The 21,586-nt window shown below is 33.1% G+C and overlaps 3 protein-coding genes across 3 annotated transcripts; all 3 read left to right on the top strand.

The window, feature by feature from the left end:
• Nucleotides 1-8,140: 8,140 nt before the first annotated feature.
• On the top strand, nucleotides 8,141-9,014 carry LOC137818197 (dirigent protein 22-like). The gene has a single exon (XM_068621472.1). It carries the CDS (start codon nucleotides 8,284-8,286, stop codon nucleotides 8,851-8,853), a length of 570 nt encoding a protein of 189 aa, XP_068477573.1. The 5' UTR covers nucleotides 8,141-8,283; the 3' UTR covers nucleotides 8,854-9,014.
• Nucleotides 9,015-19,780: 10,766 nt separating this feature from the next.
• Nucleotides 19,781-20,428, top strand: LOC137814618 (uncharacterized). The gene has a single exon (XM_068617447.1). It carries the CDS (start codon nucleotides 19,781-19,783, stop codon nucleotides 20,426-20,428), a length of 648 nt encoding a protein of 215 aa, XP_068473548.1.
• A 21-nt stretch (nucleotides 20,429-20,449) lies between these two features.
• LOC137814611 (uncharacterized) lies at nucleotides 20,450-21,187 on the top strand. Its single transcript, XM_068617435.1, has 2 exons — nucleotides 20,450-20,788; nucleotides 20,888-21,187. Exons 1-2 carry the CDS (start codon nucleotides 20,450-20,452, stop codon nucleotides 21,185-21,187), a joined length of 639 nt encoding a protein of 212 aa, XP_068473536.1.
• The last annotated feature ends 399 nt before the right edge of the window (nucleotides 21,188-21,586 follow it).

Raw genomic sequence — 21,586 nt, 5'->3', positions numbered from 1 at the left:
TTTGAATTTAGACTAAAGAAACTATACTCAATTTTTGAGAGAGCATTGGAGAGCTTTGTGCCTTCTTCACTAGTCTTATCTTGATGGTTCCATGGTTACCTCAAGTGGCGGCTTGCACACTTATCTTGGAGTCTCCATCCTCCTAGTGGCGTGATCATCCAACCATTCTTCCATCTTCATGAGCTTTCTCTTCTCCTTCCTTCCTTCTCTTTTGATATTCATGTCTTAAGCTTGTGTTCTTATATTTTGGTTCGGCATTTTCATTTTCCAGCTGCTGTTCTTCTTTTATTTTGATTTTGGTTCGGTGCTTTTACATTTCCAGCACTTCTTTTCAGTTTTCTTTCCTTTTAGTTCATTTTGATCGGTTCATTTCAGTTCTATGTCAATTCTATTCGGTGCAATTGCTTTTCCTCTCATTTTAATCGGTTCAATTTGACAATAATTGGAACTTCCATATGAGTTTGTGTTTTGGCACTAGTTTTGGTGAGTTCTTGTTCATAGAACCTTGATCCAATTCTATGATAAAGTGCCTATCTCATAACCAACTCAAGATGATTCCTAAGAATGTCAAGAATCATTCTAATTGTGCTAGTGGAATCATATAAAAAAGCCTATTAGCTTAGGCAAGCTCAGCTCAAGCATGGGTGGCTTGTGTACTAGATAGAGCGCTCAAGGCTTAGTGCTCGATGGTTGGGGCTTGGTGCATGGTAGAGGCAAGTCAGCTTGGTTGTTGGGCCAACATAGTGGGCCATGTAATTGGGCCCAGTTTGGTCAGTAAGCCACTTAAGGCGTAGTTAGAATAACCTTTTTTATACGTTAGTATAGTATGAAGCTACTAGTAAATGGTATTTTTGAACCTAGGGGTACGTGTAGTACATGTGGTGGCTAGGTCAAGTAAATGTTTCTTTTAACCTAAGTATGTGTGTTCTAGGGCACATAATGGTTAAGTTGCATGCATGGTAAAGGATAATGTTGCACCATGAGTAGAGGGCCCACGCAAGCAGAATATCTCCCTGTTGTTGGTGCCTAAGATGGTGCCATGTTGGCAGGTGGTTGTTCTATTATTATTTTATGCTCTCATTAGAGATAAGATTCATTTCTATTGTAGCACCTCGAGAGGAGGCGCCCATAAACAGAATGTTTTCCTGTTACGTATGCTTTCAATTGAGATTAGATTCTCATGAGAGAAAGTTGTTATAATTGATAAGTTATAAAAGGGGTTTGAGACCCCAGGAAAGGCTTGAAACTGAATACTTCTTAAATTCTAGTAAGCCCTTACTCACTTGATCGTCAGAGTGTAATCAACGGGTAGGGCCCCTTCTGTTTCAACGGAACCGCGTTCCAGTGCAACCAAGCGTAGAACAGATTCCAGAAGAGGCAAACTAGGGCTAGAGCTTGTCACCAAGGTCAACCGACGAGGAAGTCAACCAGAAAGAACAAGGACAATAATGAAATTCTTGATGAAAAACCCAAAGGGAACTATATTTCTAAGGTCCATATATACATCTACTATATCTAAAATAGTTGAGAAAACTTTTGAGATCATGGATAACATTGTTGAAGAGGTGGGAGAAGACAATTTGTGCAAGTTGTGACTGATAATGAAACAAGCTACAAAGTTGTTGGTCAAATGTTGATGGCAAAGAGGAAAAGGCTATTTTGGAAACCTTGTGTTGCAAAATTTGTTGACTTAATGTTGGAGGATTATGATAAGAAGGTCACAATTCATGAGGAGACAATTCCATAAGGTAAAAAGAATTGTTACGTTTATCTATTCAAGAACTTGTCTAATTTCTCTACTACAACATTTCACAAAAGGAAGAGATTTGGTAAGACCAAGTATTATTCGCTTTGCTACATCTTACTTGAAATTGGGGTGACTTCATGAGAATAAGGGAGCTTTAATTAGATTGTTTACTAGTAATGAATGGAAGTCTAGCATGTTTGTTAAAACAAATGATGGTAAAATAGCTGAAGATGTGGTTTTAGATAAGGATTTTTGTAAGAATATATATCATAACTTATTTGAAGGGTGCATTGCCTCTAATTGAAGTGTTTTGATTGGTTGATTCAAATCAAAATCTAGCCATGGGTTTCATTTTTGAGTCAATGAACCAAGCTAAGGAGAAGATACAAAAGGCTTTCAATGTTGTCAATAAAAAAGTTAATTGTCTAAGATAAGCAAATTCACAGGCTTTTGCATTCTGCAAACTATTTTCTTAACCATCAACAGTGCATTATTGTCCCAAATTTAAAGCATATTTGGAAGTGAAACAATGTTTAGTGGAATGTATAACTAGGATGGTAGAATATGGGGATGAACAAACTATAATTTTTGTTCAAATTGATGATTTCAAAACATGAGTAAAATATTTTGGTTTTAAAAATTTGTCACTGGTGTATTGAGTTTGACATGTAGCTCATTCGGATGTGAGTGTAATTAGATTTTCTTTGAGATGATAAGTTAATGTTAAAATATATCTCTAGAATAAAATTAGTAGTCTGCTAGTCCACTACTTCTTGATCATATTTGTCTTTGCATTTGTTTAGGTCCACAAAAAAGAGAAGCAATAGGCTAAAATAAAACACAATGAATGATGTTGCTTTTGTTATAGCTAATTCAAAATCAGCTAAGAAGAAGCAAACAAGAAAACCAACTCAAATTAATATTAATCATTCGATGAAGAGTGGATTATGGAAGATGAGCATGAGCATAATTATGCATTTGATTTGGATGAAAACTTGGTTCCAGGAGAAGTTGAGGAGGATGAAACATTACGTTGTCATGATTTACACATGATTGATTTGAATGGTGAAGGATGAAAATGATGAAGTTGAATATGAATTTTACTAACAAAATTATTTGGTTTAGATATATTTGTATTTTGTTACTGTTTTGTAACTAGGAAATAAATTACTCCTATATAACTAGAATGTGGTGTTTACACCTAATTATTTTCTCTTAATTATGAATTTTGAGTGAGATATAATTTATGTGTGTATATACTTTTTTATAAAATTTATAGGATCTTACGATCCTTGATGATCTTCCAATTTACTACTTATATTTTTCTTTTCAATCTTGAAAGTGAATGGTGTTAGTTCATCAACTTCGATGAGGAAAGTGGAAGAAGCAACACAAGGTAATTGATAGTGATATAAAGGAAATTTGATTGAGTAATTTTGTAGAGAGTTGGTATTTTGTGAGTTTTGATAGAAGAGATGAGAAGAAATGAGAAGCAATGGGCAATCAATTAGAAGCATAGTTAAACTGCAGAAGAAAGGAAAGAGTGTATGCGAAATATGTGTCATTTACTGGTTGAGAAGACGAAGGAAAAAAAAGAAAAAAGAAAAAATTCTTAATAAAAAAGTGTGAATAAAATATTTAAATAAATGGTCTAAAATGTATAGGACATAAAAATGAAAAGAAACAAACTATTGATTCAATATTAACTAAAATATCCTAACAAAAACCTTTTGAATTAAATTATAAAAGAGTTTTAATTTACTTTTAATTAAAAGATTTCAATTTATTTTCTATATTAAAACTAATTATAAATTGATTCATTTTTATTTAAATTATCAAAATGTTTTGATTTATTTTATAATTTAAATAACAGAGACAAAAAAATATATTTTTGAGTTAGCATTAGTGTAAAGAAAAAGATTATTAATTTAAATTATTCATATTACATGTGTAAGTATGACACAAAAAGGACAAAATTGGATGTTTCCAAACATATATCTACATTGTATAGTAAGAATACAAATTTGAGTCTAATTTGATAAATCTCCAATTACCTTATCTCTGTTTTTGTACTTCTAAAAAAGAATCTAAAATTATATAAAGTTAGAAAAGTTCTGCTAAAAAAAATAATTTACAAATCAGAACATATCACTATAGTGTAGACTAAAAGAAATTAATCTATTGGGTTCACATGTGTGCAATAAAAGACATACATGCAAGTCAAAAGAGGAACAAAAGTTTTATGTATGAAATGATGCAATATGTATGAAATTGAGATATATGTCTAATTGATATGAAAAAGAACTTAAATGATATATGATCAATTGAACCATGCAATTTTTAAATTATATAGATTGGTGTGAATGATGGAAGGTGTATGAAATTGAGATATATGTGTAATTGATTTCAGAAATATTAAATAATATATGACTGATTGATATCCATTGTATGTGAATGATATGTATTGTACGTGAATTATATGTATTTTATGTGAATGATGAAAGCTTGTATGAACTTGATGTCATACATTTGAGATAATATATGAGAAGTTTGTATTGCTACATTAAGTATGAAAAACCGATGTTTTAATAGAGATTCTCTAGTTTCACAAATGATCTAAGTCACATGGACTATGATATCAGGTGGTGAGAAGCTTGTGAGAGAGTTCAAACACACCAAGACCCGCTATAGACAGTCGATATAGAATATTTGAACTTACCTTGATCCTTTCTCTTAGATTCGTGTGTAAATTTAAGTCTTCAATATTGGACCGGATGTTAGTTTAAGGTAGGGGCATACTTAATGAGTCTTGAAGAAGATAATAGATCCATATGCAATCAATATGATTGAAATGAAATCAAAGTACTCGGGATTGAAAGAAAATCAAGGTATTGTGTTGCAAATGGATCTATCTGGAGTCAATGTGATTGAAATGAAACAAAAATACTTTAGATTGAAATGAAATCCAATGATTTTGATTGTAAATAGACTCATGTGTGGTCTATATAATTGATATTTAATTTTTTGTATGACTATTTTTTAGTGGAAAAAAAAAACTGCATTAATTATGAATTATTGATTTATGAGCATAATTTTATTCACACTCAATAGTTTTAATCATAGATTATTGGACTATAATAATAAATAAGTTCATTTTTTTAATTAAGATTCATATTGTATTTAATTGGGCCTTAACTATCATTTTTGTTAATTTTGTGTTTTTAGAGTAAATGTTCTGAAGGAAGTGTCTACCTTTGAGATAGGCCAAATATGCAAAAGTCCAATTTTCTCATTTGAATCAAAATAGAAGAAAATATTTGAGAGGATTCAATGCAAAGATGGAGAGATTTTCTCCACCTAAGTTGGAGCTAGATTTTCTCCACTATCTTCTCTTTTAAAAGTGGTGCCTCCAACATGTGGAGGAGGTTGCATGGAGCATGCCTATTTAAGGAGAGTCATAGAAACACACAGAAGAAGCCAATATCTCTGAGTGCAAAGTTGTTTCCTTTGTTTATTTTTCTTCATTGTTTATCTTTATATTTTTGTCTTTGCATGGAAGGATAAACCTTTTCGGTTGATTCCTTTGTGATTCCCAATTGATTTCTGAGGGTTTGATCAATAAAAGTTTTGTTTTTCAATTTTTTACAGCAATTTTTTAATATTTTAATCTCTTGAAAAACTGGTTTTTGTGAGAGGTTGTACTTGAATGCATGATTGAAAGTCTTCCTTATCTTAAACTTTGGTTTCTTAATTAGTTCGCATTGTTCTGTTGGAGATCCCACATTGACTAGAGATGAGAATATTTCATTGTATATAAGTGGGTGCAAACCTCACCCCATGAGCCGGTTTTATGGGGTTGAATTAGGCTTAAAGTCCATTTTGTAATATGCTACCAGAGTCATTTAAAGCATATCCTAGCGAGTGTTTGTTGGGCCTATCGTGCCACCCGTTATCGGACCACCCATAATATGTTGTCCCACGCACGAGCTGTCACTATGGGTTGAGTTAGGCTTAAAATCCACTTTGTAATAGAAAGTAGGTACTAATTAACCCAGTAGATGCGATGCATGTTCAATATGGTTTAATTCTGTTTGAGGATTGAGAATTGTCTAATATTTTGAGAACCTATGAAGAATTCAATGGTGGAAGAACTTAGAGATCAACCGCTTTTATTTGTTGCTTTAATCTCTTATATATTTTTTGTTAAACAATCTCAACCTTTTTTTTATCTTTATTGTTATTGCTAACTTTTTTTGCTTGCAGATAGATTTTGAACACTGATTTACTGATATCACTATTGAAGAATTTAGAGATCAACCGCTTTTATTTGTTGCTTTAATCTCTTATATATTTTTTGTTAAACAATCTCAACCCTTTTTTTATCTTTATTGTTATTGCTAAACTTTCTTGTTTGCAGATAGATTCTGAACACTGATTTACTGATATCACTATTGAATTTGTTGGAAAACGACTTCAGGTATTGATCATAATTATACTATCATCCGTTAAACATATCTACGCTGAAATCATTTTAATTTGAAAGCAACTATCACTAATCAAATTGATTGTTTATTTTTTATTTTTGTATGTTAAAATTCATTTCCATATTTTATTCTTACATGGGTTTATTTGTATATAAATTACGATAATATTACTATAATATTACTATGTACACAATCATATTTATGTACAGGTGCATAAAAAAATTCTGAAAGAATTATAGCAATAAGATTTTTTTTTATTCATTCTTTTGTAAATAGGTGTATTTGCATGTGAATTAATAATATATGATGTAATGTTCATTTCCTGGAATGTTACATAACTCAAAAACAGATTAATTCAGATTTTTTGAATCTCTATTATCTTTAAATTAAAAGGTAATAGAATTTTTTTATAAAAATTAATTAAATAATTAAAATTCTAATTTATATATTAAATATAATTTAAAACCTTAATCTAATTTTTTTAAAATAATTTAAACGAATAAAGAACTTTTTTAAATTTATAATTAGACGAGAGACTGTAAAAAACATTTGAACCTTCCATACATATATTTGTTTTTCTCGTATTCTCGTAATTGATGAAATCAAACGGGATGTTTTAGCATCAATTTTGATTTTTTTACCAAACAGGATATATTATAAAATTCATATTAAGCGCGTTGATGTACTAATAAACTAATATGATATATAAATGAGTTAACCTAATAAAAAAATTTAAGTTCGAAATTATCCAATTTAGAATTTTGTTAATGTAACATGGCTAGCTAACTCGTAGTAGGTACAGTCAAATCTGTTGACCTGAACATTAAAATAATGACAAACAATTTTAATTTATGTGACCTGATGATATTTATGTATTTTTTTTGTGTCTGTGCTGACCCTGTAAGTTTTCATAATATGATGAACTAGTATATTATTTCCCAACTAACTTTTAACTTTCTTTTATTATATTAGACTCATTTTTTTCAGATTGAATACTACAAGTTATCATTTATGAATATCATCACCAAATTATGATATTTAATGATTAATTTAAAACTACGATAATATTGAGTCAATTTATTTAAATTTAAAATAAATATTTTTAAATAGTCAATTTAAAAATTAGTTATCTAAAAAGTAAAATATTTTTTTTAAAAGTAAAAATTAATTATTTTTAAAAATAAAAAGATTACAAAGTGAGAGACGACAAATTTTATTTAAATTATATAAAAATCTATTTAATATTATAATATAATAAATTAGAGAATCTATCATAATTAACTTGGTTAAGACTTATTAGAACTTTTGTTAGACCATAACAACATTTGATGTGACTATTGACTTCGCCTACTTTTCTTACATACTTTATTTACACATATTTTTCTCCCTATTATTTTTTTCTATCCTCATTGCATGAGACACCAAAATATTACTTGTTGAATGATTCAGTTGATTCGTAACATCTTAGATGTTTTTTCAATCAAAATTAAAATTGTATTTTAATAATCCGCGTAAAACAAGGTTTTATTAAATTTTATCTCATAGGAAAAATAATACACAGACACCTTTTAAAACTCAAACATTCATCCCATATATTAAAAATATTTGTCCGTGTATTTTTCTTTTATTAGACATTAAACAGTAAAATAATATATTATATACACTTTAAATATTTTTGTACATTGCACATGTATCAACCTTCTATCACATATTATCAAGATAGACTACTCTAAAATTAACTAAAAAATAAAATACATATATACATGTGTGTATCCTAAGTTTTATGATTTAGTTTACATGATAATCTGAAATTCAAGGTTTGAATATAAATTACTTTAAATAATTCATAAATAATTATCCAGTAATTTTGGCTCCTAATAAAATTATTTCTTATGGAGAACTTAGAAAATGTCCAGAATCTACACCTACTTCATCTTACTTGGGTGCCACCTTCCACTTCTTTTTATATATATTCCTTCTCTGCAAACTCTTATCATTCAATTACACTTCCATCACAGAACCAACAACCTTAATCAAACCACCATCACCACCATGGCCACCCAACTGCTCCTCACGCTGTTCCTTCTCTCTTTCACCCTCACCACCATCAAAGCAGAGGACACTGGCTTCGTGGGCACAGTGGATCCCAAATCCCTAGGCCTCAACAAGAAACAAACCCTAAGCCACTTCAGATTCTACTGGCACGACATCATAAGCGGCTCCAACGCCACAGCCGTACAGATCATCGAGCCACTTCCCAAGTACAACACCACCACCTCCTTCGGCTCCGTCACCGTGACGGACAACGCCTTGACCCTGGGACCCGAACTGAGCTCCAAGGTGGTGGGAAGATCCGAAGGAATCTACGCCCTGACGTCGCAGTCGCAGGTTACTCTGCTCATGGTGATGAACTTTGCCTTGTCGGAAGGGAAGTACAACGGGAGCGCCATAACTATCGTGGGGAGGAACGTGGCCTATGAAGAAGCCAAAGAGTTGCCTGTGATTGGTGGAAGTGGGGTTTTCAAGTTTGCTACAGGGTATGCTAAGGCAAAGACCTACTACTTTGACCCCAAAACTGGTGATGCTACCACTGAGTACAACATCTATGTTTTCCATTACTGATTCTTCCATGCTTTGCTTTGTCTTCTCACAGTTTTATTTTCTTTACCTTGTCTTTTTGTTTAGATTTTAGTTGTTTCTGATCAATTTCTAGCTGGTACTCATATGATTTGTACTTGCTGTTTCAATAAGAATAAGAATAATAATTGAGTTATTTTAGGTTCCACGGTGTCTTTTTTTTTAAAAATTATATTTGTGCATGGAGTTTATTTAAACTTAAAATAAGTGTTTTTAGAATAAGTATTTTTGAACGAAATAAATTATTTTAAAAGAAGACTAAATTTACTTATATTAAAATTTAATGAAAACTGTTTATTTTTAAAATAAATGAGATCAATACAGAAAATAATATACGTATCTTAATAAAAAAAATAAGTACAAATAAACCGTTAATTATTAGAGTGGTTGTATAAATATTTATTATTTGAAATACTCGATTACTTTTTTCTTTTTCTGATTATCAACAATTTAATAAAAAAATATTTCCTTATATTTATCATACGATAATATAATTTTTTTTTCATTATAGTTTTAATTTAATCAACATAGAAAGAGAAAAATCAATTGTAATAACAGAAAAGAGGTGATGTCCACATTCAAACAATAAATTAAAATTTTAATTAACCTAAAAGTATACTAAAAATAGAAAGAAAAAAATTAAGAAATTACTATTATTAAAAAATAGAGGAAGTAATATTGTTTCACTTTATATAAATTATTGTGATATCTTTATTTGGATTATTTTTATAGTAGGACTTTTGTCTCAATATTCTAAGGCAGGGTTAATGAAAGTCTTTGACTACATTTTTTATTTCTGATGTTTTATAATAAATAATGATAAAGTTTTTTTTAATTTGAATTGCTATCTGACTCTCGAATTGATTTTTAGTTTCTCTCAACAACTCTCTAAATTTATATGAATATTGAAAGAAAAATAACCAATACAAATTGACTACTTCAACAGCTCATAAATTCAAATGAGATGGAATGAACAAATCAAACTCTATTATACACATATTTCGTTTAATGTGAACTGACTTAGCAAACCGATCACTGGCCCAAGTCAGAGGTTTCGAGTCAGAATAATATTTTTAATCAAAATATTCATAAAGTTCCTATAAGACCAACTGTTTTAAAAAATAATAAAAATTTACTAAAATGGTTAATTAGTTTTTAATTGACCAAGGATCAACTGGTAAATATTAAGAATTTAGTTAGGAACTAAATTTTATTTATTAAAAAATTTAGAGACTAAATTGTTAATGACCAAAATTTAGAAACTAAATTGTGAATGACAAAAATTAATTAATAATTAAGTTATAATTAATATAAAATATTTAGAGATGATTTTGAAATTTAAGAAAATTTAAAAATTAATAATTATAGAAATTATTTGTTTTCTAAACTTACTTTTACTCTAACTTTAACTAATTTTCACGGGAAGTTTTGAGATTTGAAATTTTTTCATCCTACTTATTTAAATAGTAAAATAAAATAACATGTTCCTATCTCTTGTTGCAATCTTCTCGTTTTTTCGGTCTTTCGGTTAGTTTTCTTTCGGCTGGATCGCCTTTGATTCTGGACACGATGGGAGAGTACCTGCGAACACACTCTGACGATCAAGTCAGTCCGAGAGCTAGGTACCAGAAGAGTAGGGAGTGAATAGTTACCTTGAGTGTTGTGCCTCTTCTGCTATTTATACTGCTCTAGATGGGCTATGGCTGTTATGGGCCAGCTTTAGGGTCCAAACGAAGGCCCAATTGTGCCTTAACCGTGCTTATCACCTAAGTTGGCTTGTTTATACCTAATTACGTGTTTAGCTTTGCATCTTGTTGTCTAGTCGGCTTTATCGTCTGGTCGGCCTTTCGGCCATCCGGTAGTACATATGCCCCTCAGGCTCGAGTGAGTTGGTTTAAACGTAACGTAGAGTCAAATTTTCGTGAGTGTTCGCAGGCCGAGTGTGTTTGTAATTGCTTTGTTGCTGGATGTCGAGTGTGGTGACTTGACCTCGAGGCACGTGTACATGTAGTGGTGAAAGATGTACGCTAGATGTAATCTTTGACCGAGAGGTTTTCTTTCGAACTCTCTTGTCCGAGAGGCCGAGAGGTTTTTCTTTCGTAATCTCGGCAGGGATTCACTTGGGTGAATTCTTCCTTGGCCGAGAGGTTTTCTTTCGAGCTCTCTTGGCCGAGAGGTTTTTCTTTCGTACTCCCGGTAAGGATTCACTTGGGTGAATTCTTCCTTGGCCGAGAGGTTTTCTTTCGAACTCTCTTGGCCGAGAGGCCGAGAGGTTTCTCTTTCGTACTCTCGGCAGGGATTCACTTGGGTGAATTCTTCCTTGGGCGAGAGGTTTCTTTCGAACTCTCTTGGCCGAGAGGTTTTTCTTTCGTACTCTCGGCAGGGATTCACTTGGGTGAATTCTTCTTTGGCCTAGAGGTTTTCTTTCGAACTCTCTTGGCCGATAGGTTTTTCTTTCATACCCTGGACAGAGATTCACTTGGGTGAATTCTTCCTTGGTCGAGAGGTTTTCTTTCGAACTCTCTTAGCCGAAAGGTTTTTCTTTCGCACTCTCGACAAGGATTCACTTGGGTGAATTCTTCCTTGGCCGAGAGACTTTCTTTTGAACTCTCTTGGCCGAGAGGTTTTTCTTTCGTACTTCACTTGGGTGAATTCTTCCTTGGCCGAGAGGTTTTCTTTCGAACTCTCTTGGCTGAGAGGCCGAGAGGTTTTTCTTTCGTACTCCCGGCAGGGATTCACTTGGGTGAATTCTTCCTTGGCCGAGAGGTTTCTTTTGAACTCTCTTGGCCGAGAGGTTTTTCTTTCGTACTCTCGGCAGGGATTCACTTGGGGGAATTCTTCCTTGGCCGAGAGGTTTTTCTTTCGTACTCTCGGCAGGGATTCACTTGGGTGAATTCTTCCTTGGCCGAGAGGTTTTCTTTCGAACTCTCTTGGCCGAGAGGCCGAGAGGTTTTTCTTTCGTACTCCCGGCAGGGATTCACTTGGGTGAATTCTTCCTTGGCCGAGAGGTTTTCTTTCGAACTCTCTTGGTCGAGATGCCAATAGGTTTTTCTTTCGTACTCCCGGCAGGGATTCATTTGGGTGAATTCTTCCTTGGCCGAGAGGTTTCTTTCGAACTCTCTTGGCCGAGAGGTTTTTCTTTCGTACTCTCGGCAGGGATTCACTTTGGTGAATTCTTCCTTGGCCAAGAGGTTTCTTTCGAACTCTCTTGGCCGAGAGGTTTTTCTTTCGTACTCTCGGCAGGGGTTCACTTTGTTGAATTCTTCCTTGGCCGATAGGTTTTCTTTCAAAGGAATTCATACGTAGCTGGTAAGTCTGATTTCATTAAATGTGGTGCCTCGTTAAAACCAACTTCAATAAAAAACCCTTGGGAAAAAAGATTGGAGGTAGGAAAGAGTACACCCTTAATACATATCAGCTAAAATACATTTTCAAATGACTGGCGTTCCACGTCCTGGGAACTTCCCGACCATTGAACTGTTCTAGGCGGTATGCGCCGTTTTGAAGATTTTCTTTGACCTTGAAGGGTCCTTCCCAATTTGCATTGAACTTTCCTTCTGCTGGGACTTTGCGAGCTTCTCCTTTCATCCTCCAAACCAGGTCTCCCTCTCGGCATTGAGGGCTTCTTCCATGACTCTCGACCTTTCGACCGTCAGGGGGGTGTAACAGGTGAAACGCGGTTCTTTGGGAAAATCTCTAGGCTTCCCGAATTGTGTTGGTTTGCTCTTGTCACCCATCCTCTCGGGTTCATCAAGTGCCTGAGTCTTGTTTCAGAATTCTTTCAACTCCTCCAACTGCATGTATTTGGTGGCTCTTTGGCGCAACTCATCCAATGTCGTGGCCAGCTACATGCATAAACTATCTGTGAGCGGTCCCGACTTTAGTGCAGTTACCATGTGGTGCATCGCCACTTCGGGACTTAGGTTTCGTATGTCCAAAGCCATCTTGCTAAATCTGCCCATAAAGGCCCTCAAGGACTCTGACTTCTCTTGTCGGATATTCACTAAGGCGATCGAAGTGAGGTGGTGTGGTCGACTGGTAGTGAATTGAGCTCCGAACATAGTTGGAAGTGTGTCAAAACAATCTATGGATTGAGTCGGTAGTCAGGTTAACCAGCTTAAGGCTGCCCCCTTAAGAGAGGTGGGAAATATTCGACACCATAGCGCGTCTTCTGCTGTGTGCAAGCCAACCTGGGTTAGGTACGCGTTCACATGTTCGTTTGGGTATGTGGTTCCATCATACTTATCCAACGTGGGATTGTTCCAAGTTCCCGGCAAAGGAATTTCAAGGATGGTTTCAGCAAAGGGGCTTCTTCGGGGAGTCGTGCCTAACGCGTTAGTTGAGGTCGGTCTGACATTTTCTTGATATGAACTCCCGACCTCATGTATATCCGTGTTCGCGTTGTCCCCCGGGGGGATATCATCCACGGCCTCCGAGATATCCGGCTTCTCGGTGAGCTTTTATTTCATCCGGGCATTCTCCTTTCTCAAAGTTTCCATCTCCTCCTCACTCCTTCCCTTTATTCCTCTAATTTTTTCTTCGCTTTTCTTTTGCAACAACTCCATCTCCTTCCGTATCTTCAAGATTAATGCCATAGGATATGGGTGACTGGTTTCCTCTTGCGCATTCCTATCGTTGCCCGTCATGTTCCTCGTAGTTACCATGTGGATATTTCGTGGGGTTTTCTTTCGGCCCCACGGTGGGCGCCAAAATGTTCCTACAAGACCTAAACCCTACAGAACACTTCCTCTTGTTGCAATCTTCTCTTCTTTTCGTTCTTTCGGTTAGTCTTTCAGCTGGATCTCCTTTGATTCTAGACACAATGGGGGGAGTACCTGCGAAGACACTCCGACGATCAAGTCAGTCCGAGAGCTAGGTACCAGAAGAGTAGGGAGTGAATAGTTACCTTGAGTGTTATGCCTCTTCTGCTATTTATACTGCTATAGATGGGCTATGGCTGCTATGGGCCTGCTTTAGGGTCCAAACGAAGGCCCAATTAACCATGCTTATCACCTAAGTTGGCTTGTTTATACCTAATTACGTGTTTAGCTTTGCATCTTGTCATCTAATCGGCTTTGTCGTCTCGTCGGCCTTTCGACCATCTGGTAGTACATAACATTTTTCATAAAAGTAGACTAAAAGTCAAATTCACAACTATACTTTTTTCATTTTTAATAAGCTCTACATATGAAACAATTTTAAATCCTTAAAGCCTTAAAAAACAATTTATTTCATAATAATATGAAATAGTTATCAACTATAACAACGTAAAAAAAAGCCCACAGATCCCTCCCCCACGGTTCTTCTCCCAATTTCTTTCACTCTTCATCTCTCTCAAGTTATATTCTCTTTCTTTTCTTTTCATTTTTTCTCGCAATCTTCATCTATTTTAGAATTTGATCGCACCATGGTGTAGCTGAGAAGTTAAGGAACATTACTACTCAGTCAGATTTTTAAATAGAGTAAGTTCATTTTTGCTCTAAAGATCATTTATTCCATGTTTTCCTTAGGATTTAGTCATCAATATTTGTGGGGTCAGTTGAGAAGAGTAATTCTCTCAACTTATTTTACTATATACTGAATTTCTGTTCTATTTGGATAACTTGCATTAGGCCCTTAAATCTTGAAGTTTATCTAGATTGAGGGGGTAAAATTTTAGAATTTGCTTGGAAATCAAGTAATTAAGGTAAAGGAAGTTAACTTTAATTTTTAATAGCACCCTAGACTAGAAGATCTGAATGTGGAGGGAAAGTGGTCCCCAGTTTCAATTTCTCTTGCACTGATACTATTTGATAAAATTGTTTGATTTTATGTAGTGGGAACATGTATAAATATTAGATTTTGATAGTTTGGAAGTTAAATATTGTTTTTGATATTGGAAAAGTTTTTTAATGTTATGAATTTGTAAATGTTATGTGATTGTGATATGCATTATATATGAATAATGAAAATTGTATGAAATTGATGTCATACATTTGGGATAATGTATGAGTTGTTGTTTGATGATACATTAAGTATGAAAAACCTATGTTTAACAAAGATCTACTGGCTTCACTGATGATCTAAGTCATATAGACTAGTCAGGTGGTGAGAAGCTAAGAGGGAGTTCATACACATCGGGTCCCATTGTAGAGACTTGGTATTGGATGTTTGAACTTATCATGATCCTTTCTATTAGATTCGCTGGTAATCTTTGGATCAGGTGTTAGTCTCTGGTAGGGGCATACTTAATTAGTCTTCTGGACGATGATGGATTCATGTGTATTAAGTGGGATTGAAATGATGAAATTCAATGATTGTGATTGAAAATAGATTCATGTGTGGTCTATATGAATCATGAAATTGGTTTATATAAATGATTAGTTTAATTGGTTCTTTTTGCATGAATTAGATATGTTATGGAAATTCTTTTCACTAGTTTACCTTTGTTTTTCTTGTTGTGTTTGAACTGCAATGATTGTACTACGTACACGAGCATATGATCTTACGAGTGTGAGAGTGTCGGGAAGATTTTAGGATGTTGTTTTGAAATTTATGTTGTAAATATTGGTATTTCTGTAAACTTTAATCATGTAATAGAAATATTTTGAAAAACTCCAAATTGATATAGAAACCAGTAGAACTTTTATTTTAATAGTTATTTTCTGGAATGTTACATCAACCAACTTTTACATTTCATTAATGATAACTTAATTAATGTAATACCTTAATTATTAGGGTTTAGAGTTACTTAGATAGAGACCCTATACATAATAGATTAATTAATTAGTCCCTATTCATATGGTAATTCAAATGTTTGTATTGACTTAAGCATGCGACACGCCTGGTCAACTATGGCATGGCTTTGGCCAAGTTCGCTTAACTTAACCATCACACCAGAGAAAACCTCTTGCACTAGCTGAGAAAAAAAAAATCTAGTGTACTTTAAAGTGAGCAATGCAAATGTGCTAGAGTATTCATTCCTAATATATCATATTAAGAACAAAACTAGTAAAAAAATCTTTATATATATAACCTTATGCAAAATTTCATTAAATTTAATAATTACTATAAAAATAACCTTATATATGTCTGTATACTAGGTTTAACCCGTGCATTGTACGGAAAGAAATATAAGATATAATTATTTATGAAATATTAATAATATATTAATAAATAAATAAATAATTTTAATTTATACAAGGTATAATTTGAATATTTTTTTTCAATAAAGATACATGAAGTGTCTTACAATGTAAATATTTATGCTTTTATGTTAAAACATTAGGTTTCTGTTTTCCTTAAATTTGTGTTGAGCATATCACATTATACTAACACATTAACAATAACACATTATATATAAAAATATATAATATAATCACAGGTTAAAAAAATACTACAAAGTACAAAATAATAATTTGGTAAATTAAATGATACGAATGTGATAATAATCACAAAATGAACAATATTTAAGTGTTAAAAATAATAAGTATACCTAAATAATTGTTCAAAGAGGAAAGCATAGATTATAGTTCAAAAACTTTTCTGAAATTCGAAATAATGGTGTGATTGTGGAATGGTGTACAATTTATAAGTTATTTATATTATAAATTAATTAATAATTAATTATAATTCAGAACTAATAAATATAAAAAAATAAATTAGTTCATAATATCTATCTATATATATAAATAATACAAAACAATATTACAATAGAAAGGGAAAAGACTCTTCACGGTATAACAAAATAATAAACATTTTCATCATAATAATAATTACAATAATAATAATTACAATAATAATAATTACAAATGACGTGACAATTTTCAGGGTTTAGGTATACATTTTTAATGTGAAATGAAAAACTCTTATGAAATGAAAAACTCTTATGAGGGAACAGATAAATCTAATCTAATTCATTTAATCTTCCTGCTACATATTCATTATTTACTCCATAATTTATAACTTAGTCATTACATTCTAATATTTTTAGATCTTAATATATTATATATTATTTTATATATTATTATATTATATATTATTTTATGAATATTAATATTATATTAATTAAAAATATTTTACTATAAATATTAATATATTTACTTACACTTATACTTATATATATATATATATATATATATTATATTAAGATCTAAAAATGTAAAAAAATAGTAAATATATATTAATATTAATATATTAGTATATTAATATATTAAGATCTACAAATGTAAAAAATATTAATAATATTAATATATTAAATACTAAATTATTAATGAAACGACACAATTGTTGGCGACAGTGAGGAAAACCTAAACGTTTCACATATGCTATTTATAGGTATGGTTACTCAGATTATTATATACTCAAAATTTTATTTCATTGTTTGTGTTGTGTAAGTCCTTCCGCGTCTGCTTTTCCTATTCCTCTTTTGCTTTCTTCCTTTCAATTACCATGAACACATCAATGGCAATTGCTGAGTAGATTGCCAGACTTGATACTAAAGGCCTCTTCTGGATGATGAATGTTACGGGTAAGGTATGTGTTTTTGTGGTTTCTGTTGTTATATTTTCTTTTGCACAGTTAAATGTGTTTCTTAAAATTTCAAAAGGAACTAGGTGAACAATGTGTAAGGATCTAGAAAATAACCTTAGAGTAGAATTGGTACATTTCAAATGATACCTGAATATTTTATTATTAAAATGAAAAAAACATATAAATAGAAAATTCAATTATTCAGGTTTCATTTTAAAAGAACCATCATCTCTTTAAAAAGTTTTCTTTCCCATTTCCTTTCTCTTCTCTCTAAGATTTTAACATCCTCGCTCATCAATTTGACGATCGGAGTACGCCATTAGACTCTTGGCAGCAAAGACTACAAGACTGCCCAATCAGAATCTGTGATAGAGTAAGTTCATTTTTGTCCGTTTTTCCTTTCATTCCCTTCTTTCTGATTCTGACCTCGATTATCAGTTTGACGATCGAGTTTGCCATTGAACTCATGACAATGTGCACTACAAGATTGCCCGATCAGAATCTCAAATAGAGTAAGTTCATTTTTTTACTCTTTTCTTTGAGTCAAATTTTGAACTTGTTAGATTGTCTCTGTCTATGTTTTTCATGTAAATCTTTTAGCTTCAGGGTGAATATATGTTACCTTAGGGTCTTAGTGATATAGTTAGATTTTTTATCAGGACTTTGTGGTGCTGGTTAATTATCTTTAAACTTTTGGTAGATTTGAAGCTCTTAGTGAGCATTTTCTCAAGTAAAGGTAAGGGAAGCTAGTCTTATTCTTTTAAATTAGAACCCTAGGTTAGAAGATCTGAATGTGGGGGTGACATGTCACCAGTTCCAATTTTTGCTTGCAGGATTGTCTCTTTTGAAAAGTAAAGTAATATATTGACTGAAATGGTTGATTCTAAATATTTTATATTGATTTTAAGTTGAATAAGTTGTTGAAAGTGTTTGTGATTGAAAATTGAAAGTGTTTGAATGAATACAAGTGATTTGAACTGTTTTTTAATATTTTGTTGAATTACTTAAATGAGATATTTGATGAAAAGTGGTTGTTTGATTTTAGATGATGATTGATTTAAAGAACATATATTTGGAACTTATTATGTGTTTAAGTGAATTTTTAAATATATTTGAATTGTTTAGAAAAGTTTAAAATATGATATGATTGAATGATGCATTGATGTGTTACATGAGATATGAAATGATGTGAAAGTGAGATCAAACATAGTATTTTCAGGAAAGGAAATATCGTGTTGAGATTGTTGTTAGGGTATATTGATATGTTAGGCTCGTAATGAGACATCCTGACTCTACTGATATAATGGAATCACATAGACGAAGTTATTCAGTTGGTGAGAGTCGATGGAGGTTCATATGAATTTGTTTATGGTTTGAAATATAATCTGGTCTTTCAGGTCATGAATTTACCCTGTCATACTAGATTATGAGATATTGAGATATTTATGTGCATGGTTGTGTAGATTCACATCGAGTAGTATGACAGGTGCAGGTCTCAGGATTCTAATTTCAATATACAAGTCTTTCGAAAGTAGTGTCAAGTGTCTGAGTATGTGAGTCAATAAAGATCTTACATGAATAATGTGGATGATAATTGTGATAGACACTTGATGACTTTGTGTAAATTATGAGAATTTGATGGATTATGTTTGTTCTTAAAAGTTAAATTTATATTAGAATTCTTAAAAATAGCTAGCTTACCCTGTGCTTTGTTTTGTGTTTGTTTTTCTTTAGTCTATGATGATTGTGTTAATTTACACGGGAGTAGATGAAGTTGCAGGTAATAGAGCTCCTCAGTGAGCAACTAGATGAACAAATGTTTTTATGTTGAATGTTTTGTTTGTAAACTCCTGTGTATATATTAAATCCCTATGAAGAGGGGTATCTTTTTGAGATACAAGTATGAGAAAGTAGTATATGTTTATTTGTTAATTAGATATTGCTTGTTTTACTGTTATTTTATTATATATGGGTAAAATTAAGGATGTTACTTATGGTATCAAAGTTGTTCGAATCTTAGGAGACCTAAGGGTTATAGGGTTGTTTGTGTGTGCTTTAGTTGATTTGTTAGTGAAATTAGATGGTTATTAAAAATAAATAAATAAATTTTAAAGATTTCTCTTAAATCTTTGCTTTGTGCTTTATAGATGGCTCTTAGACCTCCTACCCCTCTTCAACCTTCTTTTGAGATGAACCAGATTCTAAGGGCTATTGAGATGATGGCAAATGCTATCCAACAAAAAAATATGACAATGGCTCAAAATCATCAGGCAACAATGCATCATTGGGAGACTGCTAGATCTTTAGGGCAACCTCCTGCCCTGAGGATAAGAAATTGGTTTTTGCTACATATTTGTTGTCTGGAGAAGCAAAGTTCTGGTGGATGGGAGCTCAATAAATGATGGAAGCCAGAGTTGAAGTATTAGGCTGGGAGAGTTTCAGAGTGAGGTTTCTGGAGAAATACTTTCCAGATAGTGCAAGGTTTGTAAAGGAAGCTGAATTTCTTAGATTGGAACAGGGAGAGATGTTAGTGAATGCATATGCTACTAGGTTTGAGTACCTAGCCAGATTCTACACCCAAGCTACCTCTGAGGCTTGGAGGTGTAGGAAGTTTGAAGAAGGTTTAAAACATGAGCTGAAGAAGATCATAGCACGTATGTGCATCAAAGAGTTTCCTGCCTTAGTGGAGAAGGCGAAGATGGTGGAGACCTTGGAAAAGGGTGATTCCAGGATGATCAGGTCACACTCAAGATGGTCTTTTAGTGGGAAAGCCAAGGTGCAACATCCACAACACAAGCCTTATGCTAGACCTCCACAACAGAAGACAGGAGCAGCTCCACCCCAGTTTCAGCAACGACAGCCGTGGAGACCCAGATGTTCCCTTTGTGGTGGACCACATACCACCAGTGTGTGTTCAAAGGGGGCTACAGAGAAAAGATGTTATGCATGCCAAAAGGTGGGACATGTTGCTAGAGATTGTCCTAACAGAAATAGGATAACTCCATCAGGCGGTTCTCAACAGTTTAAGAGTGAAGGAAATAGACCTTAGGCAACAGGGAGAGTGTTTGCTATGTCAGGAGCTGAAGCATCTCAATCAGGTAATTTGGTACAAGGTGTTTGTTATATAGCTAATAGATGTGTAAAAGCTTTGTTTGATTCTGGAGCAACACACTCTTTTGTGTCAAGTTTGTGTGTAGCTGAGTTGGGTCTTCTAGTGAGGGAATTGTCGTTTGAACTGTTGGTCTCTACACCAGCATCAGGAAAATTTTTGACCTCTACAGTTTGCTCTGAATATCCAGTAATAGTAGAGGGATGCATGTTCAAAATAAATTTGATAGATCTGGATGTTATCCTAAGGATGGATTGGTTATCTGCCAATCACATTCTCATAGATTGTGATCAACAAAAAGTAGTGTTTTCAAAGTCCAAGAAGTCATATGTGATGTCTGCTCAGCATGTGTGGTCGGAATTGAAATAAGGATCAAGGTGTTTTTTAATCTTAACTCAGATGGAAGTTAAAAATGAAGAAGAAATGAGTAGTATACATGTGGTGAAGGATTTCATGGATGTATTTCTAGAAGAAATACTTGGATTACCTCCTAAGAGAGAAGTAGAATTCTCTATTGATTTGGTACCTGAAGTTGGACTAGTGTCAATGGGACCTTACAGAATGACTCCAACCGAGTTGATTGAACTAAAGAAGCAAGTTGAAGATTTGTTAGAGAAACAATTCATCAAGCCAAATGTATCTCCATGGGGGGCTACCGTGCTTCTAGTTATAAAGAAAGATGGAGGGTCTCGTTTGTGAGTAGATTACAGGCAGTTGAATAAATTAACCATCAAGAACAAGTATCCTCTGCCCATAATTGATGATTTGATGGATCAGTTACATGAAGCCGCAGTGTTCTCAAAGATTGATTTGGTAAACGCTGAAGATGTTCGAAAGACAACATTTAGGTCTTGTTATGGACACCATGAGTATGTGGTGATGCTGTTTGGAGTAACACATGCTCCAGCTCTGTTCATGGATTACATGAATAGAATTTTTCGTCCTTTCTTGGATAACTTTGTTGTAGTCTTTATAGACGACATACTTATTTATTCAAGGACTAAGGAAGAACATGAAGAGCATCTGAAGACACTGTTGGAGATTTTGAGGGAGAAACAATTATATGCTAAATTCTCTAAGTGTGAGTTCTGGCTTAAG

The sequence above is a fragment of the Phaseolus vulgaris genome, chromosome 10 (assembly GCF_000499845.2).
Source record: "Phaseolus vulgaris cultivar G19833 chromosome 10, P. vulgaris v2.0, whole genome shotgun sequence".
Lineage (NCBI taxonomy): Eukaryota > Viridiplantae > Streptophyta > Magnoliopsida > Fabales > Fabaceae > Phaseolus > Phaseolus vulgaris.
The sequence above is the reverse complement of the archived record's forward strand: the minus strand, read 5'-3'. Positions and strand labels throughout refer to the sequence as shown.